The sequence below is a fragment of the Rattus norvegicus genome, chromosome 1 (genome assembly GCF_036323735.1).
Source record: "Rattus norvegicus strain BN/NHsdMcwi chromosome 1, GRCr8, whole genome shotgun sequence".
NCBI lineage: Eukaryota > Metazoa > Chordata > Mammalia > Rodentia > Muridae > Rattus > Rattus norvegicus.
The window spans coordinates 210,056,682-210,084,604 of NC_086019.1; the positions used below are offsets into that span (position 1 = coordinate 210,056,682).

The 27,923-nt window shown below is 50.2% G+C and overlaps 2 protein-coding genes and 1 long non-coding RNA gene across 4 annotated transcripts in view; 1 reads left to right on the top strand and 2 right to left on the bottom strand.

Annotated features, from left to right (window-relative positions):
* Positions 1 to 2,856, bottom strand: part of LOC134483953 (uncharacterized) — a 22,249-nt gene extending 19,393 nt beyond the window's left edge. The window contains exon 1 of the long non-coding RNA XR_010061170.1: positions 2,718 to 2,856. This is a non-coding gene — a long non-coding RNA (uncharacterized LOC134483953). The remainder of the gene's footprint in view (positions 1 to 2,717) is intronic.
* Positions 2,733 to 21,023, top strand: Tesmin (testis expressed metallothionein like protein). 2 transcript variants are annotated; one of them, NM_001012069.2, is made up of 9 exons: positions 2,733 to 3,154; positions 5,560 to 5,718; positions 7,364 to 7,484; positions 9,549 to 9,622; positions 10,505 to 10,596; positions 16,056 to 16,146; positions 17,356 to 17,493; positions 18,284 to 18,459; positions 20,251 to 21,023. In NM_001012069.2, exons 1-9 carry the CDS (start codon positions 2,771 to 2,773, stop codon positions 20,441 to 20,443), a joined length of 1,428 nt encoding a protein of 475 aa, NP_001012069.2. In that variant the 5' UTR covers positions 2,733 to 2,770; the 3' UTR covers positions 20,444 to 21,023. The 2 variants fall into 2 exon arrangements, with proteins under 2 accessions (NP_001012069.2, XP_038935222.1); XM_039079294.2 differs by lacking the exons at positions 16,056 to 16,146; positions 17,356 to 17,493; positions 18,284 to 18,459; positions 20,251 to 21,023 and adding an exon at positions 11,361 to 11,694 and having other exon boundaries at positions 2,771 to 3,154.
* Positions 21,024 to 23,027: 2,004 nt separating this feature from the next.
* On the bottom strand, positions 23,028 to 27,891 carry Gal (galanin and GMAP prepropeptide). The gene is made up of 6 exons (NM_033237.1): positions 27,748 to 27,891; positions 27,468 to 27,548; positions 26,715 to 26,769; positions 24,961 to 25,050; positions 24,524 to 24,601; positions 23,028 to 23,278 (listed from the first exon to the last, which is right to left on the bottom strand). The coding sequence occupies exons 2-6, from the start codon at positions 27,546 to 27,548 to the stop codon at positions 23,208 to 23,210; spliced, it is 375 nt and encodes a 124-aa protein (NP_150240.1). The 5' UTR covers positions 27,748 to 27,891; the 3' UTR covers positions 23,028 to 23,207.
* Positions 27,892 to 27,923: the final 32 nt, after the last annotated feature.

The following is a 27,923-nucleotide window of genomic DNA, read 5'->3' on the forward strand; positions in this document are numbered from 1 at the left end:
TGCCAGCAGCCAGCAGTCCTGACTGCCCCACTTCAGTGAAGGGTTCCAGGCATGTATGTAAGGACACCTAGCATTTTCAGGGATGCTGGTGTCTGAACTCTGGTCCTTGTGTTGCCTACATCTTAACTGCTGAGCCATCTCTCCAGATCAGCGCTGAGTTTCTTCATCAGGCTCTTCTGAGCATCTGCTCTAGGCACTGAGAATAAAGACCTGACTCCCTCCCTACCTTTACTGCTAGTGTTAGGTCCAGTTCCAAGACAGCCAACTGAAGGATCTGAAGTATTGCAACCTGAGTAAGGGCTGGGCGTGATGGAATGGACCTTGAATCCCAGTATGAGGGAGGTGAAGGTAGGAAGACCATGCATACAAGGTCAACCTAGGCTAATAGTGAGTTCCAGGCTAGCCTGATCTATATAGTGAAACCCTGTCTTATAAAATGAAACATGAAACTGGACATGGATCAGCAATTAAGGACACTTGCTGTTCTTGCAGAGGACCTGGGGTCAATGCCCAGCACTCGTATGGTAACTTACAGTTCAGAGCATCTGACCCCCTCTTCTGACCTCCAACACAGGCATGCCCATGGTGTTCATACAGACAAAACACCCATTCACATAAAATTAAATCTTAACATTTTTTTAAATAAACAAGAGGCAGATGTGGGAAGTGGAAGCTGGCACAAGGAAGTACCCAACTGGGCATGGGTTAGAGCTGAGACCAACAAGAATAACAAGACAGAGCTAGCTTTGGCCAACCTACTAGAGACAGCAGCAGTCATGGGGTAATGAGGCTTCATTCTGACCAGCCTGGCGACACGCCAGTGTCTGTGTTTATCTGGTGGGTAGGTGTTGAAGACTCCTTCCCATGCCTTCCCAGCAGTTTTGGCTTAATGCACTGATTCCCAGGCCTGCCCCTTAATGCAGTGTGCTTATTCCAGCCGTGGAACATGTACACAGACAACAGGAGTGTTGGAGCTGGCAGGGCAATCTGGTGCATGAGAGGATGTCAGCCTCATCTTCCATTGAAACCTTTGGTGGGAGACTCTCGTAGCGTGTAACTGAGTGGGGGCTCTCCTCCTTTTAACTGGAGGAAGCCACCAGAGCATTGTGTAGAATCCCTTCCAAAGATATGGGAATAGTGAGGTGTAAAGAAATTCTCACTGCCAACCTGGGGATGTGGATCAGCCTAGAGAGTGCTTGCCTCACATGCAAGAAGCCCTGGGTTTAATTCCCATACTAAATAGCCTGATTATAGTGGTGTACGCCTATAATCCTAGCACTCAGCAGGTGGAAGCAGGAAAATGAGAACTTCAAGATTGCCCTTGATTACATAGTAAGGTCAAGGAAGCTTGGGCCACATGAGACCTTACCTTAAAAGATATAAATAAATAAGTTGGAAGCCAGCCTGGACTAAATAGTGATCACCAGGCCAACTAGAGCCATGTGACAAGACCCTGTCTCAAACTAACAAAAGCCTTAAATGGCTGATGAGATAGACAGCTCTGTGGGTAAAGGTGCTTGCTGCCAACCTGCCAACCTGAGTTTGATCCCGAAACCCACACAGTGGACTCAACTCTCCACTCTGGTAAGTTTTGCTTTCCTTCGGACTAAGGCCGTGGTGTGTCCACACATGTACATACACATAGCAATAAGCGTAAGTAAACAAAAACAAACCCTGCAAGCAAAACCTGATGGCACAGGTTTGATTGCAACTACTGGGGAGACTGAGACAAGGTAGCAAGTTCAAAGGCAGAGTGCTTGCCCAGCATGTAGGAGGCCCTCGATTCAATCTCCAGTACTGTATAAGTAATAATAAACAGGCAGGAAGATGGCTCAGAGGTTAATAGCACTTACTGTTTTTGCTGAGGACCTAAACTTACTTCCCAGCACCGGTTAACTCGGTTTTGCCACGCTCCCGAGAGGTTAGACTGGGACCCATCTCTGACTGGCCAGGGCAGGGCCTGGACAGGGGTGGGCGGAGCCTCAGCTTGTTTTTGGGTTTTTTTGGTTTTTTTTTTTGTTTGTTTGTTTGTTTTTTTGTTTTTTCCGGAGCTGGGGACCGAGCCCATGGCCTTGTGCTTCCTAGGCAAGCGCTCTACCACTGAGCTAAATCCCCAACCCCGGGCCTCAGCTTGTTAAACATAGCCTTGAACAGTGGTCAGAGGTCAAGCCGGGAGGCCCGCCTAACACTGCTTCAACTTTCCTGGGATGTCAGTCATGCTTTTAACCCCAATTTTTGAGAGGCAGAGGCAGGCGGAGCTCTGTGAGTCCTGGCCAGCCAGGGCTACCTACTGGGATCAGGACTTTAAAACAAGTGGAAGGGCAGGGTGAAAATAATATACAGTTCACACCTATGAAATTCTCGAAGTTTAAAAAAGAGAGAGAGAACCACCCCCTTGGGAGTCTCAGTTTCCCCTACTGGGGATAGGAGAGGTTGGCTGATACCCAGTCCCTTCAGTCTCCATTCAAGCATACAGAAAGGCTGCACTACAGGCCTTGCCTGCCAACCACGGCCTCTCCCATCATGCTCAGGCCCCGCCCACCAAGAGTTAGAGCCTAACCTGACCCGCAAGGCCCCGCCCACTATAGGCTCCCACCTACCACACCCCAGGCTCCTGTCATCTTGGCCGAGGCTCCGCCCACCACAGCCCAGGCCCCGCCCCGTTCAGTCAGAGACGGGCCCCGCCCCCTTTCCTAACGGTCAACGGTCCGTCCAACCTCTCAGGAGCTGGGCGGCCGCGTCGTGTCGCTGTACTCCGGTCCCCGTGGCCATGGAGGACGCGCTGCTCGGCGCCATGACTGGCCCCGAAGACGAGCTGGGCGCTGAGCTGTTCGGGTCGGAGCGTGCGTTCGCGGACGGGCTGGCGCTGAGCCCCGCGGGGGGTGCGGCCGATCGGGATGAGCTGCCGGTGCTGGCCGACGCCTACCTGGGCGCCACCGAGCCGGGGGAGCCGCTGCTGCGTGCGCTCAGCCCCCCGCCGGGCGCTGAGGTACCGGCCGCCTTGCTTGGCGACTTCCCGGGGCTGCCCGAGCTCCGCAGCTCAGACGACGCCGCTCCGCCTCCCGCCTACAGCGTGCACGTGCTGTCGTCGTTACTTCCCGGTGCTCGCGGGCCCGCGCTGTTGCCGCTAAGCGCCGGAGTGCGCGTGATCCCAGTAAGCGCAGGCAGGGGCGCGGTCGCGCAGCATCTCCACGTGCATACCCTGAGGGCTAGCCCCAGGCCGCATGATTTCAGGGGAGTTAGGGCACAGCCATTACAAGGGTTACCACAAGGGTTACCTCAAGAGGCATCCCGCCTCTTTCCTGCCCAGCCTTTTCCCTTTCAGGTGACTGTGCCACACTAGAAGAGTTTATAGCTATGCCACCACAGTAGGTGTTTGTATTGGACACCTGCTTTGCATCATTCCTGCTTGTTGGACCCCCGACCCCAGCAGGGATGCGACGACCCAGGGCCTTTTGTGTGTTACTAAGATAGTCTTCAGCCTGGTAGTTTGAGGTTAAGGTGGATTGTTTTTTTAGATACATGCTTGTTCACACCAAAAACATTATCAGATGATGATTTCCCCCCTCTGTAAAATAAGGGACAGTTCTTTAAACCTATGTCTTGATGAATTCTGCTTCTCAGCCAGCTACTATTCCCTAAAATTGCTATATATAGCTTAGAATGACCTTGAACCTCTGATTCTCCTGCCTCTACCTCCTAAGTGCTAGGATTACAATGCTGGGAATCACACCCAGGGCCTACCTTATGCTAGTCAAGCATTCTTCCAATTGAGCCACATCCCCAACCCCTCTACTCTCTTGCCAATAGAAAGGAATCAACCTTTTAAAGGAAACCCGGCACATCGGTCAACCCCCAAAGACCCCTGCTTGGAAAGCTGGGCTCCTCCCCCAGTCAAGTGTGCCAGGTCTAAAGTAAGCTGCAATGGAGTTTTCTTTTAAATCTCTAAGGAGATGACAGTATGACTTTGTACAGCAATGTCAGAGCTAGTGGAGCTCAGGATCCAAAAATCCTGTTCCCCGTTCAATTTACAGGGAAGGTGGGTCTCTAGCCTTCCCCACAGGAACCTTCTAGCTCAGCCTCATCCCAATGCAGAGGCCTCCTCTTGATTTCTAATGATTCCAAATGCCAGCAGTTCTGTTTACCTTAAGTAGGAGCTGGTCCAGCACCTCCTACCAGTCCTAGCTCTCCTCTCCCTCTGAGGGTGGAAGAGGGAGGGAGTAAGCCAGTGTGGAAGACAAGTTCTCATGTAATCCAGGATTGATTACTGGGTGACAAAACACGCTTTTTTAATTTCTAAAAAGATTAATTTTTAATGTGTGAGTTTTGCATGTAGACGCAGTGCTGCAGGAGTCCAGAAATCACCCACCAGTTGTGAGCCACGATGTGGGTGCTGTGAACTGAACCCAGGTCATCTGCAAGAGCAAAAGTGCTCTTAATCCATGAGCTGTCTTTGAAGTCACTCTTGGAACTTTTAGACTATTTCTTAATCATCAATTAAAAAATAGATAAAGCATAGGTATATTTATTGCTTAGACAATGGAATTGTTCTTTCTAGTCTAGTAACTCTTCAGAGTGAGTCACCAATACCCTTTTGTAGGCCTTTGTTTTGGTTTTGGTTTTTCGAGGCAGAGTCCCATAGCCTAGGCTGGCCCTGAACTCTGGGTCCCTGCACATGAACTTCACTCCTGCTCCTCCTTTCCAACCAAAGGGCTAAAGTCCCAGGCTCAGGCCAGCATTCCTGGCTCTTTCTGTGGGAATCCTTGGCACAGATTTTCATGTGTTAGGTTCAGTCTGGAGAAGCACTGCTGCTGTCGTTTAAATAGTTCTGATATTTGCTGCTGATAAAGAGGTGAGTGTGTGTTTGTGGGTAGGGGAAGTCCTTTCAGTGAGACTCCAATGAACCACTGGCAGGTTCCCAAGGCAGCAAGCAGGAAAGAAGTGTAAGTTTCCTTAAAATCTGAAATGTCTGCATAAGGCTATCACTCAAAATCTAGCTGCATTTTCTTCTAAGGTTTGGACCACTCAAGTCTGATGTAAATTTTGTAGCCATTGGGACCTTTCAGCTTTTAAATCTCATTGATTCTTAGTAAATATAATTTTGTCTCATTTATTTATTTTATAATTAGATGTATTTGTGTGTGGGAGCATGATCCACAGTGCACATGTAGAGGTCAGAAGACAATTTCCAACAGTTGACTTTCTCTACCATATGTGTCCTGGAGTTCGAACTTGGGTTGTCAGGCTCAGTGGCAAGTGCTCTTACCTACTGAGCTATCTTGCTGGTCCTATTTCTTTCTTTTTGATTCAGGCTCTCAGTGTGTTCCCAGCTCCTGTTTCTCTGCACACCCCAGAATTGATGACTGTTCTCAGGCCTCCATTTGAGACTGCTCAGATGGCTAGTTCCCTTTATTTCTCAGAGGAGAAAATGGTTCCAGGGCTGAGGGCCAGGGCAGTCCTTTCTCTGCAGCTGCCCCCACGCTCAGACTTCAGTGTTCCATGTGCTATCACATCAGTGCATGCCTCTGCATCCAAAACCATTGCCTTTTGCTTTTCCAGGTAGAAATCAAAGAGGCAGGTGGCGGTGTGCCAGGCAGCAGCCCTGAAGATGCAGCTTTCCAGGCCCCTCTGGCTCAGGAATCCTGCTGCAAGTTCTCATCATCCCAGGAGGCAGAGGAGGCCTCCGGCTGCCCTCGGAAAAAAGACTCCAGCCCCATGGTAACTATGGAAAAAACAAACAAACAAACAAACAAAAAAACAAGGCATCACTCAGCCAGTCCAAGGTCCCTGCCTCCCACTGTTGCTTACTGGCTAAGTCAGTATTCTTTGCTTGTCTGTCTACAAAGGGGGAGAGTAAACTTGAACCCTCAACTCCCTCCCCCAAGATTCTCATCTCTGCCCCTCCTTAGAAAATCAAATGAGGATTGGGACATTCCTGTTTCCCATAGGGGGTCATGCTGTCTGCTGTCTGTGTAGAGTGTTAGGAACTAAGGTGGGGACAGTCTGCCCTAGGGTTTGGAGTGATGGTTTCTCCAACACTGTGTTTCTACAGCTTCAGGCATAAACCAACCTTTCTGCCTGTTTCCAGGTTGCCAGTGACAGTGGTGTAATGGCCACCTCTGGGGACTACCTGTGTGAAGTCATTTCCTTACCTCAACCCTGCAGGCAGTCCTTCTATGGCTGTCCTAGATAACAGATGCCTCACTGCTGTCTTAGCTCTAGGCGTGGTGTGTTGCACTTCTAGAACTGCTCTGGAGATGGAATCCCCAGCACTTCAGCCCAGCTGGGTTACACAGCAGCACAGCCTCAGAGCCTTGAGCCACTCCAGATAAGGCTTCCCCAGAAACACTTGAAATAATGTCCTTGTGAAGTCTGTCTTTGGGGTGCAAACACTAGTACCAGTCTGTGTCCAAGACTTATTTGGACCCCAGGTTCTGATGAGAGCTTTCCTAGGACCTTCAGAAGCCAGAAGACAAAGGACTCTGACTCTTCCCATACTATAGGGTGGCACCTGCCATCTCTGACTGTGGAGCCCAGAGCTGGGCATCCCTTTAGGCTGTTCCCAGTTTAGTGCATGCCTCTAGGTGGCCACATAGTCCTCCAACAGCTGCAGCTGTGTAGGCCACTGACCTCTTCCAGTGTCAGAGTGACTTGAGCATTTGCCCTGAAACCTGCATTCTTCTTCTAGCAGCTTCATGGTGTTCTCCAGATGACTTCTGTCCTTTGTACCTATTTGAGTTCTCCTGACAGTCTCCATACCACACACCCCAGTACAGCTGGATGTGCAGGGCACTCCATCAGTGCCTGGACTGGTGGCTCTGTTGGGCACCTGGCTTGCTGGGGATGAGTGCTCAGGACCCACATGGGGTCTGACAGTGTTGGTTTCTTAGTTAGTTTCCAGTCACTGGCTTCATCTTTATTAACTGTATTTATAGGAAATAAAGCAACAGACATAAAAATAATCCACAAAGTCACCTGTTAGATAATGGCCTGGCTCTGCAGCAGAGAAGAATACACAGCAAATTAAAGTGAATTCTACAGATGTGCTTAGCCCCCAGGGGTCTCAGAGGTGGGAAATTGAGGTTCAGGGAACAGGCGGATCCCTGTTCACTAGGTTGTGGACATCAAGAAGAAATCTCAGTCCATAGTCAAGTCCTTCAGAGGATGCAGGAGCAACCTATGAGTGTAGAAAGGTCACAGGAATTCATGGAGTTGAAGCTAGGGAACAGCAGTTAGGGTAGAGGAAGACATGGAAAACAGCTACCTTCCTCCCTCATTTAAACCCCAGGGAAAGACTTCTCAGATTTTGGTCTGTTCCTGCTCTGAACTAGAGTCATCTGCCCTCTCTACCCTGTCATTTCAGGTGATTTGTCAGCTGAAAGGAGGTGCCCAGATGCTCTGCATAGACAACTGTGGTGCGAGGGAGCTCAAAGCGCTCCATCTGCTTCCTCAATATGATGACCAGAGCAGCTTCCCACAATCAGGTACCATGGTGCAAAGGCTGCTCTGGGCCACTCGCACTGGAGGTGGTGAGGAATGGGACAGCAGAGGAGCCTGTTGGGCTCATGTCTAAGAATATGAGGAGAGGGGCTGGGGATTTAGCTCAGTGGTAGAGCACTTACCTAGGAAGCTCGAGGCCCTGGGTTCGGTCCCCAGCTCCGAAAAAAAGAACCAAAAAAAAAAAAAAAAAGAATATGAGGAGAGAGGAAGAAGCTCTGTCAGTAGCCGGCCAGTCAGCCCAGGTCACTTGCTGAGTTCCAGACCAGTAAGAAACCCAGAAAAGGTAGATGGCTACTGAACAACATCCCAAAACATTGTACTCTCTACCCACACACACAGAGTAACAATAAAACAGGCCAATAGTGTATTAAATGAGTGCTTGTGAAACAGCCAACCACAGCCTAAAGCGACTCTCATCTAGCTTCCTCCACTGCCTTCCCTTCTAATGAGTGACAGTTCTCATCAATCTGGATCTGCTTCGTCCCTCTAGGCCAGCAGATGTGGCTGGCCTGAAACATTATCAGCCTACCCAGTGGCTCAAGGCCTGGCTGTTCAAATATGCTTTAAATTATTGGCATTTTAATAGGAACAATTTGTGTAATCAATAAGGGTGATCCCTCTGCTTTACCCTCAGGAGTTCCAACCTGGCTCTCCAGTGACCTATATGACAGTCACTTACCCAACTCCTCACACTTATAATTGATCCCAAAGGGCCTGATCTACACTTCAAAGCTGATGAATGCTTAGTGAAAGATTAAATGATGTCTTGGGCCTGTCTAACCAAGCCCCTGCCTTGGCCTTGGCAGAGAGCCTCTCTGTGTAAACCACAGGGTCTCAGGCTGCTGTGATGGGAGATAACCATCCAACAGTGTCAGGCTAATTTCAAGTTCAACCAGTTTGGAGCCGAGGACAAAAAGTGTAATACTCTGTCTCCATACTCCCTCCTTGATGTCCTTATCTAGGTCTGGGTCTTACCTCTGGGGGTCCTCTAATGCTCATCATCCTGGATTCTCACATCATCTCCCCAAAGTCCAAGCTATGTCTATGATGCTTAGTGTGCAGGGAGGTGGGTTTTCTCATGCCCAAGTCCTGATCCCTAGAGACCCACAGAAGGTCCTTCAGTTCAATGTCCTTGTGGAGGAACAGAGGCTCTTTCTCAGTTGTTGCTTCCTGCTACTTGTAACCCATCTAAGATCTTTAGTCTTTCTTTTACTGAACGGATACAGAGGCCCAGAGCAGGAAATAAGTGCACGCTGGAGGGCTGCAGGGAGGAGGAGGAGGATACACCAGGGATGTTACCTGATGGAGCCTTTGAACCAAAGTACAAGTGGCTTCGTCTAGAGAGTTTAGAAAGCACTGCTATCCTAACAACTTAAAGCAATGACAAAAACCAACCAAAACCAGCAGATACGTAGATTGAGAATCCTGGATGTGGTCCCAACAGTTGTTGCTAGACCTTCATTGAAAATGTAAGCTGCCTCAAGGTGTTCAGGGAATTTGCCGAGTCATATAAGGGTACCTCAGCACAGTTTTAGAAGCCAGTGCTACTATTTATTTTTCAGTGTAGTAGACCCCTGTGGTGCTCAGGCCAAGTAGCTTTAGGATGAAAAACAGAGCAAAAAAGAAGTTTAAAAAGTACACTGGCCCAAAAGGGACTACAGAAAAATCACAAAACCTCTCTATGCCATTCAAGGACTACATGCTTAGTGAGGTGAGCTCCTGACTTGATGAGACCCTGCTTAAAATCATGGGGCTATAGAAATTGCTTAGCAGTCAAGAGTGCTTGCTGTTTATCTGGAGGTCCAAGCTCCCAACATCCACTTTACTTGGCTCACAAACTGCCTGTAACCCCTGATCCAAGGGATGGTACACCTTCTGGACTGTGTGGGTGTCTGCACATACATGACGTGTACCCATACATGCACACATGCATGAAGAAAATTAAAAACAAAAGGCCTAAGATGAGGTTAAGTTTAAATAGCTTTGCCCATGGTAGACCTACACCTTTCAGTGTCTGCTGTCAGTTAATGTCAGTTGTTTTCCTACAGAGCTCCCTAAGCCAATGACAACTTTAGTGGGAAGACTTCTGCCAGTACCAGCAAAGTTAAATCTCATCACACAGGTGAGTCAGTACAAAAGCACACTCGATATCAACTCCTGGCATGCCAGTCACTGCACCTATGTCTCCTCAGGTTATAAGGTTAACAGTGAGAGCCAGGCCTTGTGGCACATGTTTGTATAATCACAACAGTTGGGAAGTAGAGGTGGGAGGCTCAGGAGGTCAAGGTCATCCTCATCTGTGTATCAAGTTCAAGATCAGCCTGGGTTACATAGAACCTGTCTTAACACTTTCAAAATCAATAGTGAAATGTCCGCCGAGTATTTGTCCCTTCACACCTGTGTCAGACCCTGGATGGAAGACCAGAAATAGGGACATGAGGCTGTGGGAAAGACAAGAGTCACAGCATTAGCCAGGAATCCCATATGTGCCCATTGCTGGCCCTCTGCCTGAACAAATGCTAGGTGTGGTGAGGGAACAGAGGACACCCTCCTGAGTGTGGCAGCATGGATTTTTTTTTTTGAGAGGGTGTCAGGGTAGACAAGGTGTGAGTAGAAAGATGGAGTCCAGCTGCAAAGTCTGAAAAAGAAAAAAACAAAACAAAACACAATGTTTGCCAGTGACATTTCAGATGCCCAGGTCTCCTTTGATAATAATTGTGAACATTTGTAACAGATTGTATTTTCAACTACTGGTTTAGGGACACAAAGTGTCCCATGACAGTGTCTCCCTAAGTGACAGCTGTATGCACTGCTCCCTAGCTTGTCCCCACCCTAACCGTTCTCTCCATGCCCATGGTCAGAGACTTTGTACCCTTGGAGCCCTGGGCCCCAGTGTGGGAATAGGTACAAGATGAGTCCTGGTTGTGACACCAACCTGTAGTGGCTGCTGCTGTCACTTCCCACACACTCTCAAAAGACCATTCTTGCTTTTGCCTCTATCCAGGTCGATAACGGAGCTCTCCCATCGGCTGTCAATGGGGCTGCTTTTCCCTCCGGACCTGCTCTGCAAGGCCCACCCAAAATAGCTCTGGCTGGGTAAGGATTAAAATCTGAGGCCACTGCCTTTGATGCAAGCATCTAGATGCTGCTTTGTAAGCTGCACGTCCTGTTGCACTGTAAGATTAACTTTGCTGAAACATCAGTAGTCCTCCTGTCCCCATGCCCGAAGCAGGGCCACTGACCTTCCTGTGAGTACATCAGTGGTAGACCCTGGCTTTACCTCTACTCTTTGCTGCCCCATTTGTGCTCCATGATCCCATGACTGTAGTCCTGTCTTGGTGTGCACTCAGGTGGGTAGTGACACACAGTTTCCTCTCGGCTGTCACAGTGCAGATCACACAGTAGTAGCAAACCCAGTAGTAACAGGTTACAGTGCTACCTCTGTGTCCCATAGTCTCAAGTGGGCATGAGGTACACTTAGCCAGGTACACTCTGTCCAGTTTAACGCTTTGTGTATGCTGCAGCTGGTTAAACTGAGCACACTGGCAGGAACTGTTGGGTCACCGTGTATTGGCTGTGCTGTCTGAGCCTGTGCTGTTATTGGCAAGTGTAAGACAAGGGTCTGGAGACAGACAGGAGAGAAGTCAGATGCTCTCTGGAGACAGACAGTGTTAAGTCCAAGTGTTAGGTTCAAGTCAGTGGGACCTGAGGCTTTGGTTGAAGCACATTTGGGGCAATGCTATACATAGTTGGCTGATGATTTTCCTCAAATGTTCTAGAATGAGACAGGATGGGTTCTTGCTTTCCTCTGTGAGTGTAGCACACCTGGATTGGTGGCGTTCTTGTTGATCATCCTACAGTGGCTGTTTATCCTGGAGGAAGAAACGAGATGGCTTCCGAAGCTTACAGCTGCTTCTGATAGCATCAAGGCTGTGCAGGGGACCATGTGAGAGGCTCACCACACCTTTGTTGTGATCAGGAGACCCACCCCATGTTCTGTCATGTCCAGAACCTAGTAGCAGATGCTGGCTTACAATCACAGTGTGTGGAGCTCCACCGCAGCAGCCGGGTGCGCTTTCCAAGGGAGCAGCGCCTTTGCAGCAGTTTCTCCTTCTCTCCGACCACTGCTCTCTATTAGACTTTGTCTCACGTGCTGTCTTCATTTTTTAAATAAAATTCTGCAGGGCCCAAAAACGTTCCCTCTCCTAGAGGATGCACCAGGGAACACCTGGGCTTTGAGCCTATTGTTGTGCTGTGGTGATGACCTGACCAGCTGCCACTCCACTGAGCCAGCCCTGTGGGGTCCTGACTGGAGGGTGGGTACGGTATGAAGATCTGGGCCTGGTAGCTTCAGTGTGGAAATTCCCAGTCTGAACCAACCTACCTTCCTCCCCCTTTACATGCTCCTCAGCCCTCTTGACTTCATAGTCAACCAGATCTGAGAGATCAAAAGGAAACTGTCACCTGTTAGAGGACAGAGAAGCAGTTCACTGGGGCCTAAAAGATAAGTGTGTGGCTTGGTCCAGTCACAGAGCCTGGTGCTGACTGGCTGACCTGTCTACCTTTTGTTACTATATTCTAGAACGTCCTGAGATAACACTTGGTGATTGACTTTAGCACTCAGATACCTGCCAGGTAATGGATGTGAATCCTGCCCCATGGGTGACACTATCTTTTGTGCAACAACAACTTGTTATGATGAGGTTAGCTGGCAGTTGCCATCTCCAGAGGTGTAGCTCATTTGTGGTACCCTGCAGAGGTGAGGTTATCCAGATCTTGGCAGGCCTTTTGGTCCCACTAAGACAGTAGTCAGACACTGTCAGAGCCACAAAAGCCTTTCCCAGTGATTTCAAGCCCAGGGAATGGTTTCTTCTATGCTTCCATTCCCAACGGCCTGTCTCTGCTCACAGTGTGCGTCAAGACATCCTTTCAACCACAGGAAACCCACTGCCAGGACAGGGGAGAAGGCTGTTGTCAGTCTTGTGCAAGCATAAAGATCTGAGTTCCATTCCCAGACCCCACACAACATGCCAGAGCATGGTGGTGTTCACTGAGAGTAAGAACAGAAGTATCTCTGGATCTTTCTTGCCAGTTTTCCTGATTGGCAAGTTCTAGACCAATAGGAGACTCTGGCTCGGTGGTTAAGAACGTTTGCAGTTAGGGGTTGGGGATTTAGCTCAGTGGTAGAGCGCTTGCCTAGCAAGCGCAAGGCCCTGGAGAATGCTTGCTGCAGTTCTTGAATGAGGATCTGGGCTCTGTTCCCAGGACCCACACCCGCCTATAGACCAACAGATCACAACTGCCTGTAACTCCAGTTCCAGAGGATTCAGTGCTGTCTTCTGGCCTCCATGAGCACTACATGCACATAATCTTCACTTAGGTACACACACATATACATCAAGTGCTTTAAAAAAAAAAAAGGTGGAACACAATGAAGGAAGATACCCAGACTCACTGGTTGGTGAGGTCAGTGAGGCCAGGGACTCACTCGTCCCTGCCTCCCCCATGCTAGGATCATAGGGTGTAGCAGCACACCCAGCTTTTTGTGGTGGACCTGGGGTTGCAACTCAGGTCCACATGCCTGCATGACAAGCATTTTACGTACCAATCCATCTCTCCAGCCCGTCTCTAGCTCTTTGATGCCCACTTTGTAGTGTTCAGATTTGGTGGGAAATCCCATCTAGAGTAATGGAGGGCTGAGCAGGTTAGAGGTGGAGCCTTGGGAAGACTGCAAAGCAGTAGGCGGCTGTGGGACCCACCCTCACTGGACCTGACCCTGCCTTACACTGGCTGTGTTTAGAGAACACTCAACAGTGGCTGCTGCCTGTCCAGCTGTTAGAGCTCATTCCCTCTTTATTGTATTTTATTTTACTTTTAGCCAGCATACAAACTAATGGGCTTCGTTGTGGCATTTTCACACACAACACTGTGTTCTTACTCTCTGCCACTGCTCTTCTCTGCCCCCCCACTTCCCTCTTGGTGGCCCCCTTTTGTTTTCATGCATCTTTCCCCTCTCGCAATCACCATCTACTATGTACACATACAAACACACAGGAGTCTTTTTCCAGACCAATCATCTGAAGACATTTTCCTTTTTAATCTTTGTAGGGTCACTCTGAGCTCATGGGACACAATGTCTAAAGAGCCATGTAACTGCACCAAATCCCTGATCTGAAATTAAATGCTTTCCTTCCAAGATAAGGGTCCCAAGGCTGAGTGGGAGTCAGTGCAATGTAGGCCAGCTGCAGCCCCAGCTAGCACTCCATAGTCATGGTCTGACGCTTTTCCCAGACCAGCAGGCAGGGCCACGCTAGGTGACTGGCCAGGTGACTTCAGGCATGATGTGATGCCAGGTATCCAGGCTTCAGTGGCAGGATTTGGTTGGTGTCCTCTGCCTCTTCTGTGATGTGGCACCCTCACACCCTGTCTCTGAAGGCCAATGCTTGGCCTGATCCATATTGAAATTTTCTCTAAATAATTCTGTCCCCAGGATGCAGATCCTCCCTCCCAGAAGTCTCAAGCCAGGGAAAGGGGCGAGGAATCAGGGCAAGCTGTCCAGTGAACATGGGTTGATATTGCACCTTCATACTCTTTCACTGCAGAGCTCCTGCTGAGGGAGGTCTACCGGGGGCAGGGACAGGAGTGCAAAACTGGAAACGCAGAAGGCTGGATCTGGGTCTTACAAGCAGAGCCCAGTACTTGGGAGACTGAGACAGAGTTGCCACAATTTTGAGGATAGCTTGGGCTACAGAGTGGGTTTGAGGCCAGCACAGGTTATGAGTGAGGTACTTCTTTTACAAAATAATACTGAAGACTGGGTGTTGACTGCAAACACTGGAGTGAGTCTGACTTGATGTGGCCCTCTCTGGGCTGGAACCTAAAAGTAGGGGTGAGGGTGAGGACAGAAGCTAGGTCGGTACAGCTACAGATAGGATGTGGGGTGAGTCAAGGAGTGGACTGTAGCTGAGGCCTGAGTTCCTTTTGATAAACATGCCGTAGCAGTGCTTTGCTTCATAATGTGCTTAGGGCTGCCTCCTCGTGTGAGGCTCACTTCTGTGGCAGCAGTTTTGATGAGCAGCCATGCCAGCCTCCATAATCTTTACTCCATCATTTCACAGAGCAAGAAGGGGTCTCTCACTGAACTGAGGGCATCTTCCTCAGTGGGGCACACTCTGAAATTTGAGCCAGTTTGTACAATGACTGTAAATAGTTTGTAGAGCAGGCTTTTTGGTTTTGCTGGTTTGGTTTGGTTTGGTTCTGCTGTCTCTGGTTTGGTTTGGTTTGGTTTGGTTTGGTTTGGTTTTGGGGAATTTGAAACAGGGTCTCTCTGTAGCCCTGTCTGTTCTGGAACTCACCATGTAGATCATGCCGGCCTAGAACTCTGAGAGATCCATCTGCTTCTGCCTCCAAGTACTGGGAGTATCACATCTGGCAGTGTTTTGAGACAGGGTCTCATGCAAAGCAACTTGGCCTTGAACTCCTGGTCCTCCTGTTTTGCTCTCCTGAGAGTTGGGGTGACAGGCCTGTACTCCCTCTTCTTTCCCATGTTAGGAGACTGGGTCATTTGGAGTCTGGAGCTCCCAGCACTGGCATTCAAGGCTCCAGTTTGTCTGAGTCACTGTTGCTTTCTTGAGTTTCTACTCCCCTGGTCACCTATGTCCTGTGGCTGCATTTTCCTATGAAGTTTATCAGTGAGGAGTAGGAGAAGGAATTATTTGTGGTTTAGCATGAGGATGGGCTTCCTCTGGGGTGTGTCTTTACTTCCCCTGGGGCTGTGGTTCCCAAGTTGGACAACACAAAGTCTCAACCAGTTTGGTCTGCTGCCAAACCAAACCCTGGCACAGGGCAGTGCAGGCACATCCTTGAACAACATTTTCACCTCTCCATAGTAACTGGACAGAATGACCCAGAAATCATTGCCATCAGCCACCCCGGAGTGACGTAGACCTAGAGGTGGCAGCTGTCACTCACCATTCAGTGTTCACTGATACTTCACTGACAAAAAGGGAATACAACATTCGAGTGGTAGTGGCTGTCCATGGGGTTTCCCAGGCAACAATGGGAGCCGATTGATGGCAGAGGATGCCTGTCCCTTGTACCTTAATCCTTAAATGATCATGGTGCAGAAGCCTGAGACCAGCAAGAGTGCCACACTCAGTTTCTCCCTGCTGCCACTGATGTTGCTATGCCAACTTGATGGGTCAGGGTTGTTAGCAGAGGGGAGCAGTGCTGCCCAGAAGAAGCTGTGGTAACAGCTTGGTAGAAATAGCTCTGTGTCTACTCACTGCTGTGTCAGGGAGAGTGGAGGAGAGCAGAGAGCAGGGGAGCAACGATGGGCAGCATGTCTTCCAGGAAATGGTGTTGCTTCAAACAGTGCTTGAAAGCCAATGGCTTTACTAGTTTGTCTTTCTTCTGTGTTAGTAGTTAGAAGACCCTGCAATTCTATTTTTCATATAAAAAGTCAAAAGGAAGCCCCTAAACTAAGTCACCTGTCCTCGTATGTGTACTTTCACCTTAGTCTGCCTATGCATGACTCAGTGAGCTCTCCCTCACAGGTACTGTGACTGCTTCTCCAGTGGGGACTTCTGCAACAGCTGCAGCTGCAACAACCTGCGCCACGAGCTCGAGCGCTTCAAAGCCATTAAGGTAATGCACTTGGCAGAGCATTACCAGTGCTGTCTGTGAATGGTCTCTAGAGTTCAATTCAGGCAGAAGCATAGACAGGCGCAGTGACCAGGGCTAAAGTGATACCCAGCAATCTGGGGCACTTCAGGACTGCAGCATAGTCTGAGAAGTGCTGCAGTTTCTCTCAGCTCTAGCTCCATGACTGTGGTAGTGCTGTGCCCTGTGGGGAGGTACACTGTATCACCTGAGGATGGGGAGCACTTGGTTGGACCTCACAGACTTTAAGTTTTCATTCCTTTAGCTTCAGGTTCAAGGAGATCTAAGCTTGCAGGCTAACTGTAGGAGAATGTTATATCTATGCCTTCCTGTGGGCACAAGGACCAGGGAATGGAAGGGACAGCTAGGCTAGGCCTGCCAACTTCTCCAGTCAGACACTTCCAGGGCCCTCAAGAGCCATCAGTTAAGTCTGGAAGGTATTATCCTGTTCAAAGGAACAGCAATGACCCTGAGCCTTGGTCAGTCTGTCTTTTATCCCCCTCTACAACTGTTTATTTCCCCATCTTGAGTTGTGGTATATCATATAGGGGTATCTTACCGATTAATATGGCCAGACCCAGAGGACAAGAGAGTGGCCATGGCCCTGAGCCTCACAGCAGTTGATTATTCTTTATGTGGCAGTGAATGCGATCTGCTAGTGTGAGATCAGGATTCTCATGTGCCAGGGATGGGAACATGGCTTGATAAAGCTGCTACTCTGAGGAATGATTAGCAGATGCTCGGACAGCTGAATGTTTGCCTAGATGTCACCCAACTAGATGAATAAAGAATGCCACACGCCACAGCGAAAGACTTGTGGTGCTGTCCCATGGGAAGGGTTATGTTGGCCTCACACTTGTTCTGGGCCATGTACACACTGTCTACCCAGCACCTCTACAGTTTTAAGCTTCTAAGTTTGCCAACAGGATGAAATGAAAGGCACCCTGGCTTTCTTCACATCCTTACTATGCACCATTCTCTACGGTACATATGTTGGGCTATCAAGCGCAGAGAAAGGACTCAGTGCTTCTAGAACCCAGCCACTATCACAGTTCTGTGTGAGATGAGGCACAGGAGCCTTGAAGCCTCTGGTGTGTCTTCAGTGGCTTCCCCTGCATGGCCTTCCCTTGCAGAGCACAGAGCCTTGCTTCTGGCCCCCATGCATCTCCTGATGGCTCTCATGTTCTCTCCTAGGCGTGTCTTGATAGAAATCCTGAGGCTTTCCAACCAAAAATGGGGAAAGGCCGGCTGGGAGCTGCTAAGCTTCGACACAGCAAAGGGTGCAACTGTAAGCGCTCAGGCTGCCTGAAGAACTACTGTGAGTGCTATGAGGCAAGTGGCAGCTGCCTGGAACAGGCAGAGACATCCAAGTAGCTTTGTGGTTAGAAAACATTTGCTGTAATCTAGAAGGGGATGCACGATCCCTGTCTGTCCTTCCCAATGTGATGATAGGGACTGTCAACTTGGCAGGGTCTAAAGCCACTAGGAAACAGGCATCTAAGGGATGCCATGGTCAGACTCAACTGTCACCTTGGCAGGGTCTAGAGTCACCTGGGAAACAGGCCTCTGGATGTGCTATGGGGATTATCTTGAGGTAGAAGAAAGACCTGCCTACTAGGGCCAGCACCATTTCCTAGCTTCATTCCTGGACTGTGTAAGTGGAGGGAGGGAGCTCAGAAGCAGCACCAGCAGTCATCATTCTTTGCTTCCTGATTGTGGATCCTAGCTGCTTCTAGCACCTTCAAGTCCTTGTAACCTTGATCTGTGTGCTGAAGTGAGCTCTTTCTCCCCTGAGTTGCTTTTGTTTGGGGTATTTTATCAGAGCATTGGGAAACAAAACTAGGACACTATTTTGTTTTGATAGGCAGGCCTCATGTAGTACATACAGGCTGGCCTGGACCATGATCCCTAGCCAAGAACACGGACTGTGACTTTGTGCTTCTCCTGCCTCCACGTCTAGAGCACTGGGATGATGACCTCACTAATGCTGCCACGTCTGTTTCTTTCCCTGCTGAACATCCTCTAGTGTTAGTCTGAGCTAGTCCCATCAAGCAGATGTGAATGCGTGCTGGGTGGCTTGTGGGGGGAAGCCTGATTTCATCAAAGCATTTTTTATCATCAGGCCAAAATCACGTGTTCTTCCATTTGCAAATGCATTGCTTGCAAAAACTATGAAGAAAGCCCAGAGCGAAAAATGCTGATGAGCACGCCCCACTACATGGAGCCTGGGGACTTTGAGAGCAGCCACCATCTGTCCCCAGCCAAATTCTCAGGACCTCCAAGACTGAGAAAAAATAGGTAGGTGCTCTGAACAGTTAGAGGGTGGTTCTGAGAGAGGCTTAGAAACCGCTTCTGCACTAGCTGGAGCCTGGAGGGCTGTGGGGGCAGGAGAAGCAGGAAGATGGAAGCCCAGTGTGCAAAGTGGCTACTGTGGCTAAGGTAGCCTGCTCTATAACCGTGAGGACCTGCTGGGCTCACTGGCTAGCCAGGTAAGCCCATTGATGAGCTCCATGAATGACTCTATCCTTAAAAATATGATGGGTGGGGCTGGAGAGATGGCACTGCGGTTAAGAGCATTGTCTGTTCTTCCAGAGGTCCTGAGTTTAATTCTTGGCAACCACATGGTGGCTCACAACCATCTTACCTGGATCTGATGCCCTCTTCTGGTACACAGGTGTACATGTAGATAGAGCACATATACATTAAATAAATAAATTGAAAAAAAAACATTTAAAAAAATACGGTGGACCATCTGGGGAGACCAATGAATGGTAAAACCTTGCTTTGCAAGCCTGAGAGTGAACCGCTAGCCTTCACACACATGCATGCAGTTACACCCACCCAAAACCATCCAGTTAGTCATTTGGATGTCACAAATGAACCAGCTTCATTCTGGAAAGCCAAACTCAGGCTTATTCAGTTAGAGATGTGAGAAGTGTTCCCACCGTATCCTCCATAATGATCCCCCACCCTGGGGCCAGCCTTCTCTGGGGTTGTTTGAGTGTGAGTCCTGCTCAGAGCTGCCTGGGTAAGCATCCTTGCTCCAGAACTCAGAGAGGAAATGAAATGCCAAGTCCTAAAAAGCCCAGCCCACACTGGCTGCTTCTTCAGGGTTCCAGGTTGAGATGTCCTCATGGTGTGCCCACAGGTGTGACAGGAGAGCCACATGGTACTTTACAGTTCCTGATGTCCTGCAAATAGGACAAGCAGCCCCCCACCCTGGCTGTCACACTGCCAGCTCTCATCTGCTGACTTAATGCAGGAAACTGAGGGCATCTGTACACTGGGAGTCCTACACTGCCAAGCCTGTGTGACATGTGGATTTGCCACCAAAGCACATGAGCTTCTGGGTCTGGCAGTGGCCTTACACTAAGACATTTAGACTCTGCCAGGTGGTAATGGGGTCCCTGTGCTGCTTTCCAAGGCCCAGCCTCATGCTTTCTTCTATTCAGTTAGTTATTCTGGTGTGCTAAGACAGCATCTCTCCCTCTAGCCCAAACTGGGTCATGGGCATGGGCCAGTGGGCTCTGCTCAAATAAAACCCGTTTTATTAGCAGAAAGGGACATACATAGCTTCTTTTTCCCCCCAGCAATTTCACACATGTATAAAATGTGTTGTGATCATAAGTCCCTCTCTTGCTCGGTCTTCCCTGACTCCATCCCTCTGATCCCTCTTCCAAACTCACTCTCCTCCTCCTCTCTGTTTTTTTTCTTTTTCGTACATTTGGTGTTTGCATGTGTGTGCATGTGACTTTCTGTGTTTAATTAGGGCTTTTCATCTGTGCATGGGGTAGTTATTTCCTGGGGCCTTGGCAGTTTATCAGTGGCTATACCCCTGAAGAAAATGTCCCTTTGCCCCAGCAGCCATTAGCTACCAATCATTCCTCAGAGAGGGCTGGGGCCTCGTGAGTCCCTCCCCATCCATTCTGGGGTGTGGAAAGATCCAGTCCTGATCTTCTGAGATGTTTCCTGGGCCTTGAGGGAGGTGATGTAGGTGACCTCCCTACAGGCCATTGATGCCTGAACTAGAGTGATTAGGCACTGCTCTGCTGAATGAAGAAGGTGCTGAGTGGCTGTTTCTCTCCCCAGGCAAGCCTTCTCCTGTATCTCCTGGGAGGTAGTGGAGGCCACATGTGCCTGCCTGCTGGCCCAGGGTGAGGAGGCAGAGCAGGAGCGCTGCTCTCCAAGCTTGGCTGAACAGATGGTCCTGGAGGAGTTCGGAAGGTGCCTGTCGCAGATTCTCCACATCGAGTTCAAGTCCAAGGGGCTGAAAATTGAGTAGAGTGCAAGCTGGTAAAGGGGAATGCCTGTGGCAAGCCTCAGCCCTGGGGAGTCTGCACGGAGGAAGCTGGTGCAGAGGGAGGGAGGAGCAGGAGGCCCCACATCATGGCCAGGTCAGCTGTGAGGTCTGAGTGATCTGCATGGGTCACTTTTCAAACGCTTAGTAGTACCTCCACTCCGTTCAAGTTGTTATGAGCCAGCTTCAAGTTAGAGAGCTAGGCTCTGCAGGTGGACTCTGCCTGAGTCACACACAGGTCAGGTGGCCAGCAGGGCTCTTCCAGGCCAGGCCTGAGACAGGAGATATGGGAGGGGGGTCAGGTTGGAGCTGGGTTTGTTTGGGGTGTTTTGTTTTTGTTTTTCTGTATTTCTGCTTGAAGTGGGAAAACTTGTGTCCTGTCCAACCCTCTTCTCCATAATTACTGCAGCACTGTCGCCTGCAGACCAGTCACAGTGACCTCACACACCAGCAGGTGAGGTGGGTTATTATGCCCACACTTTGTGTGTTGTTGTGAAAGTAAACCTTTCCAGATTCCCGGTTGGAACTAGGTTAGTAGCTGAAAATATATTTGTCTCAATACCCACTGTGGCTCCCATGGAGACTTTGTCCTTCCTTGAGTCTATGGAAACGTTCATGAGTGTAACAGCACTACCACCTCGTCACTTGGAGGGTGTTGGGAGACCGGGTCACTGACAGGATGGTGGCTGGGGTCTGGCTGTGGGAAGCCTGAAGCTCCCTGACAAGAAGGAAAGGACTGGAGATGGCTCATCAGTAAAGTGCTTGTAGCACAAGCCTGAGAGCAGGAGCCCAGAATCTGTGTTAAAGACAAACACCTTATCCCCACCCCACAGTCACAAACAAACAGCAGAAAAACAGAAGAACAGGTGTAGCTTGAAACCCCAGTGCTGGAGAAGCAGAGGCAGGAGGCTCCCGGGACTCACTGGCATGGCCTTATTGGCAAATTACAAGTAGAACAGAGCCTGGCTCAAAGGACAAGGTGGGCAGCTCCTGAGGATCGCCTCCCGTACGCATGTGCCTTTGCACTGACACACATGCACAAACACACCATGAAGCAAAGAGCTAGAGGAGTTGGAAGATGGTAAGGAGTCACAGGACAGCTGTGCACTGCTGACCGGAGGCTGGGTTGCCATGGCAGAGGCTGCAAGAACTCTTGAAGCCCTGGTGCCAAAGGCCTTGCAGACGCCTAGGGCTCAGGAGGCTCTGATGAGCTGGTTAGCTTTCAATTAGGGTTCCCCCACCATTGAAGCCAGGGAGAAGGAAGGCTGCTGCTTAACAAGGTGGCCCTGACAGATCCCTGGACTGTGTGCCAGGCATTGGGAGAGACAGGTGTGAGGGCTGAGGTGAGGCAAGGTTGGCCTAGTTGCTAGCCTGGAGAATTGGGGATAGAGACATATGATGCTTATGTCCTAGACAAGAGGGAGCAAGGCTAGAAGGATACCACATAGGGTAGGCTTCAGGCTGGGGGCTGACTGGAACCCTCTGGGACCCTTGAAGCACAATGTGGCCTCCAGACCTGCCTTGACACTCAGCAGGGCCGGGTAGTCTGTTTTCTGTAAACCTCAGGGTCCAGATGCCTGCTCAAGTCAGAGTTAAGTGTGAGAGGAAGAGTGAGGGGAGATGGAGAAATGACTCTGGGTAAGAACTCTTGCTTCTCTTCCAGAGGACATGAGGTGGTTTCCCAGCACCCATGTTGGGTGACTCCTGACCACCTATAGACCCAGCTCCCGGGATCCTGAAGCCTGCACACACGCACATGGCTCCCTCCTTTAGTTTTTTTTTTTTTTTTTAAAGAAGAGTGAAGAGAGTAGGGAAGGAGGCCAGAGGTTTAGTTCAGGCAGACAGTCTTTGTGAGTGTAGCACCTCACCTGGGAGTAGGAACTGTGTCTGAGTCACAGGAGTATATAAGGCATCAGCCAGTGTCCCTTGAAGGGAACTAGGGTTGCATTCGCTATGAGGTTGAATTCATCCTTGGTGTGGAGCCTCTGTGGACTCCCTTTTTGCAGAGGACCCATATAGGCAGCCAGGTGAGGCCAGCCAGTCCTCCAGCCACAGAGACACAGTAAGGCTCAGCTCCATCTATCACGTGGGTACCTGGCTCTCCTGTCACCTGGCTTCTTCTCTGGTCTGGTATTATCTGCTTTCTGCTCAGTGCTAGTTCTTCCTGTCTCCATAGCCTGCTGCAGGTGAGCTTGTACCCATTTGTGCCTTTGTTTGCCTCAGCAGCACCAGACCGAGCTGAGCACCAGACAAGTGTTCCTGGGCACAGCAAGAGCTGGCAGGTGCCCTGCAGTCCTTGTGGGATTTGGGTTTAAACCTTACTTTAATGCATGAGTGGATGGCTACCACTACCTTTTAAAACACACCATGGGGAGCCAGAGAGATGGCTGAGCAGGTAAAGGCACCTACTGCCATGCCTGTGGGTCTGAGTTCAGTACACAAGGTGCACACATGCATGTGCACACACACACACACACACACACACACACACACACACACACAAAATACAATAAACTACACAGGAGGTGGCAGTGATAGACGCAGCATAGAAGAACCAAACAGTCCAGTTACTTGCTAGTTTTTATTATGTCACACAATATAATTACTCCAATCAAAACATCTTAATTGTAATAACTCAGCATCAAAGCAGAGAACAAAGTGTTGGCTTGAGGAGTTGGCGGAAGATTCTTTTTAGCCTAGAATGACTTTAAATTATAGCAGAGGACACAGGTGCACAGTGGGTGTGGTCTCAGGACTGCTCTAGGTCTTCTGAGGAGGTGGCCAAGGGGATGCCAGGCAGGCTGTCGAGGGCCCCGGCCTCTAAATAAGAATAGCAGTCAGGTAGTTAGTGTGAGAGAGAATCAAATCGCAATACCTATGGAGAGGGGCGAGTTCTCACTGTGGGGACTCTTAGGGACAGCATCTGAAGGACTGTCTACCCTTCAAAGAGGGCAGTCATTGCAGGTGTGAAGCTGGTTAATATCCAAGGACACTTTCTCATGAGATCCAAACCAAATGGAAGCCCAAAAATCCCAGCAGAGCTGTGCTGCCCTCTGCAAGAACAGCCATGCAGAGATTTCTGGAAAACCCTAGAAGCTTTCTAGAGGTCTGGGGACCTGGGGTTGAAGGCTCTTAACACCATCAGTTCTTCCACAGTCTCCTGCCCTAATGGATGGTTTAACTGTTGTAAAGACGTCATTTCATTTCTATGTTGTGGGGTGTGTGTGCATGTGTGTGTGTGTGTGCGTGTGTGTGCGTGTGCATGTGTGTGTGTGTGTGCGTGTGCGTGTGTGTGCGTGTGTGTGTGTGTGTGTGTGTGTCAAAGTAGGAAGGGGGTGTCAAAAAAAAACCAGGGTTGGGGATTTAGCTCAGTGGTAGAGCACTTGCCTAGCAAGCGCAAGGCCCTGGTCCCCAGCTCTGGAAAAAAAAAGTTTTAAAAAAAATTTAAAAAAAAAGGAAGGGGGTGTCAGATCTTCTGAAGCTGGAGTTATAGGAGGTTGTGGCCACCTGACGTAGGTATTGGGAACTGAACTTTTGAAAAGCAGCAAATGCTCTCAAGTACTGAGCCATCCTCCTCCACCCTGCACTCCCCCCTACCCTGTTGGTTTTAATTTCCTGCCTTTCGGCTCCTCTTAGAAGGGCAAAAAACTGAGTGAGGAAACAGCTTCCTTCCAGAGCTGCCCTGCCAGGCACTGTGCTAACACTGACTTCTTTTTTTTTTTTTTTGGTTCTTTTTTTCGGAGCTGGGGGGGAAGCACTCTACCACTGAGCTAAATCCCCAGCCCCTAACACTGACTTCTTGTGGCCTCACAGAACCTGGCTTGAGGCATACTATACCCTAAAACCACTATACCAGGAGCTGGGAAAATGATATGTCCAAAGCTTCCCTTTCTTCCCACGTTAGCCTGGGATACTCAACCCCAGCACAGGATGTTCGAGTGTGATGAGCTCAGTCCTAACACAGGGCACAGGATAGTGGATGCTTCCCTTTTCACTTTCTTTCCTGCCAGTACAAGGGATAGCTGCAGCCCAAGACGCCATTTTAGATAGAGAACACTCCCATACCTTTAAGGTGCAAGAAACTGAGAAACTCCATTATAGTGCGGACGATATTGCTCTCAGGCAGGGGCACAGCAACACTTCCTAGATGGTGGGAAAGAACAATGTTTACAGCCTGCTTCCTTACCACCCTTCACAAAGGCCAGGGAGGCTGGCAGAGAGCCATCCAGGGCCTTCCTAGAGAAATGGAGAGGTCCTGGGCCAGCTCTTCCAGGAGCCTGTATGGCCAGCTCCCTTGTTGTAGCCGCATGCCCCCAAGACTTTGCTCCCCAGTCCTGGCAGTTGAGAAGTGTGTGAGGCTGCAGGCTGTCAGGCCTGGGTAGGGCAGTCTTAGGCTATGATTGAAGCAGGAGGGTGGTGGGTGCCACCACCATATATATATATCCACATGTACCTGGGAGTCCCAAGAATGATGGGATGTATATTTGGGACTCAGGCCTTACCTAGTCTCCCTTCCTCCACTTCCAGTGGTAACTCCCTCTTGCCTGTGAGGCCATGCTTGTCGCTAAATGATCTGTGGTTGTCAATGGCATCTGTTGGCAGAGCAGAGAGGGAGGGTCTGTCACTGTACTGCATCCCACTTCCAACCCTAGGGGAAGACCCCACACTGCTGGGTCACCAGCATAGAGCCGAAAGTGTGGAAGCCTCAGCAGAGGACAGCAGTGTCTCCAGGGGGCGCAGTACAGGGCTCAGGTAGGTTTTGTTTCTCAGAGGAAGACCACACATCTGCAGCATGAGCGCCCGGCTTCATGCAGACTCTGGGGCTGGGAAGCACAGGCTCTCCATGTTGGTGGACTGGAGACAGGAGCTGGACAGATGTATATGTTGCCTCTACTCACATGTGAGGGGACAGTGAGTACTTAAGACAGGCAGACACCTCCGATTCAGCTGTGCATGTAAATTTAAAAGCTGAAACTAACTGGGCAGCTCTCAGGAGGGAGCTACTGTCTTCCAGCCCAGTCTTCTCCTTTGGGATAGTCCACATCTGAAGGCATTAATGCAAGTCACAAACATCCAGGACACCGACTAGGGGACAGGGCAGGTGCCTTTGCAAACATTTTTTCCCCTCTGTGGCTGCCTCTCACTGCAGAGCTGTGCCCTCCCAACCCCCATCCACCCCATGATTCCACAGCCCCAAGCAAAATCCCCATCTCTGGTGGTCACATGTAAGAAAGCCTTCACACTACACAGAAACATCAAACTCAAAAGGCAGTCTCCACCTCCCACAGGTGATAGCATTGGGATGACCCATGGACACCATGGGTGCTCTCCCCACCCCCATGAGGGGCTGGGAGCTGGCAAAGTCCTCAGATTCTAGCCCTCCCCAGCTATGAATGCAGAGAAAGAACTAATAACATAGGTCATAGCAGGACCTGTGCCACAAGGACAAGACCAGTGTTAGTGTAAGGTGCTGGGGTGACAGTGGGGCTGAGACTGGGGAGCAGGTTTGAGCAAGAAAGAAACCAGCTCAAGTGGGTCTAAGGTGGGGTGTCTGGCTACCTTCAGTTTGTCTGAGTTCCCTACCAGAGCTCAGAGGACTGCTTCAGGATACCATGAAATGAGAGGGTGTTTAAGGACACGGGGATTCAGAGAGCCCAAACAGAACTCCAAGGAGACCTGAAAGACTCCTCCAGAAAATTTGAAAAAAGCCCCATGGATGGGGGAGATGGGGAAGTCAGTAAAAGAAACTTCTAGAAGGAGCAGGTGCTAAGGTTAAAGGTGCAAATCAGGGATGAGAGATCCCTAGTGAGCCCAGGGGAATGCCGGGGTGCTGAGTGTCAGGGCAGGTTTCAGAAGTGGAAGGGAAAGGAGGTTCATGCCAGAGCAGGCTTTCAGAGGCTCTGCCTAGATAGCAGGAGGATAGGCACTGTGGTTCTCAGAAGGCTGGTGTGGATGATGTCAGGAAACCCCAGGGATGAGTTCATTTGCTATGAATAAGAGTGGAGGCCTGGAAGAATCAAACCTTTCAGGGAATGAGAAAGCCCCCCTTCCCTGCCCCTGCCGCCACCCACAATGCAGCAGGTGTTTTAAGTCGCTGCGGGTTAGGCTAATGGAAACCCACAGTCCCCAAAGCCACATGGGAATGCCTCCTGCTTCTTTGCATCTGAGAGTAATTGGGCTATGAGGACAGTCTGGCTCCCACAGTCACATCAGGACACACGATCCAGCCTCAGCCATTCAGCCCTGCATCACTCACGTGGGCCCAGAAGGTAGCCAGCGCTGTTCAGGGTCCAGCCTCTCTTCTCCTTTGTCTAAAACAGAATGACATGGGGGGAGGGGATGTCAGACAGCCCCTGGGCTGAGGAGCAGAGTAGCCTGTACTTTGCACTCCAACACAACACAGAACAGAAACCTGGGCATCCAGCCTGCCTGGAGTGACTGTGTTTGACCCTAACACACTACTGTGTGCATTAATTTAGGGTTCACTAATGCTCAAGCCAGAACAGGGCTCAGCTGCTGATAACTCCCAGTATTGTCCTCAAAGCCAGGTGACAGGCTTACTTCCCAGCAACCCCAAGGCTAAGGGCTGTGCTGGCACTCCCAGACTTCAGGAGAGGTTAGTCTATCCCAGGCATTGGCCAACAAAAGGGAGCCTTTTCCTTGCTGTTCTGTTGAGACAGCCCTTTATGTAGACCACACTGGCCTAAAAAAATCTATATAGGGGAAGGTCGGTCTTGAACTTTTGGTTCTCCTGCCTCCACCTCCCTCCTGAGTGCCAGGATTACAAACCTGGGCCCCTACACCTAGCCATGAATGGAACCATTTTGAACCTATGTCCAGATGGTCCTCAGCCCTTCTCCTGGGATCCTCCCCACCCTCCAGCAGCTTCAGGGACATGTCCCCCCACCCTATTCCTGCTATGGGGACAATGAACCATCCTTCTTCCAGGCTGATCTTCAGATCTGACACCCTTAGCCCTCTTTACAAGTCAGCTGTCCCCAGTACTTACTGGCATCCCGAGCCCCAGAGTGGCTGACAGGGTTGCAACCAACAGGAGCCAGGCTAGCAGGATAACGCTGCCCCTGGCCATCTGGAAGGAAAGAAGTGGATGAGTGGACGCACCTGAGCAGTCCTGCACACGCACATGTCTGGGGCACTTGGACTGCGAAGGCATTGGCATGGGAGTGGCTGGGTGATGGGAACAGAGCTGTGAGGGGTGCAGGGGCAGGGATGGGGCTACAAACCGCAGGAGGACTAGGGCCAGGCAAGCCTCGGTGGGACGCGGGTACCTTGAGCAGTGGTGGGAACCGGGCGTAGCTGGTTAGTGCAGGTCCAAGTGTCTCCGTCCAGGCGTGGCGTAGAGTGGCGGGCGCGAGGGTCGCTCACTGCATGGCGCAGATCAGCGGCGTAGGGAAGCGCACGAGGATCCCTCGACGTGTCCGCCGCAGGAGCCGCGCTGCCGCCG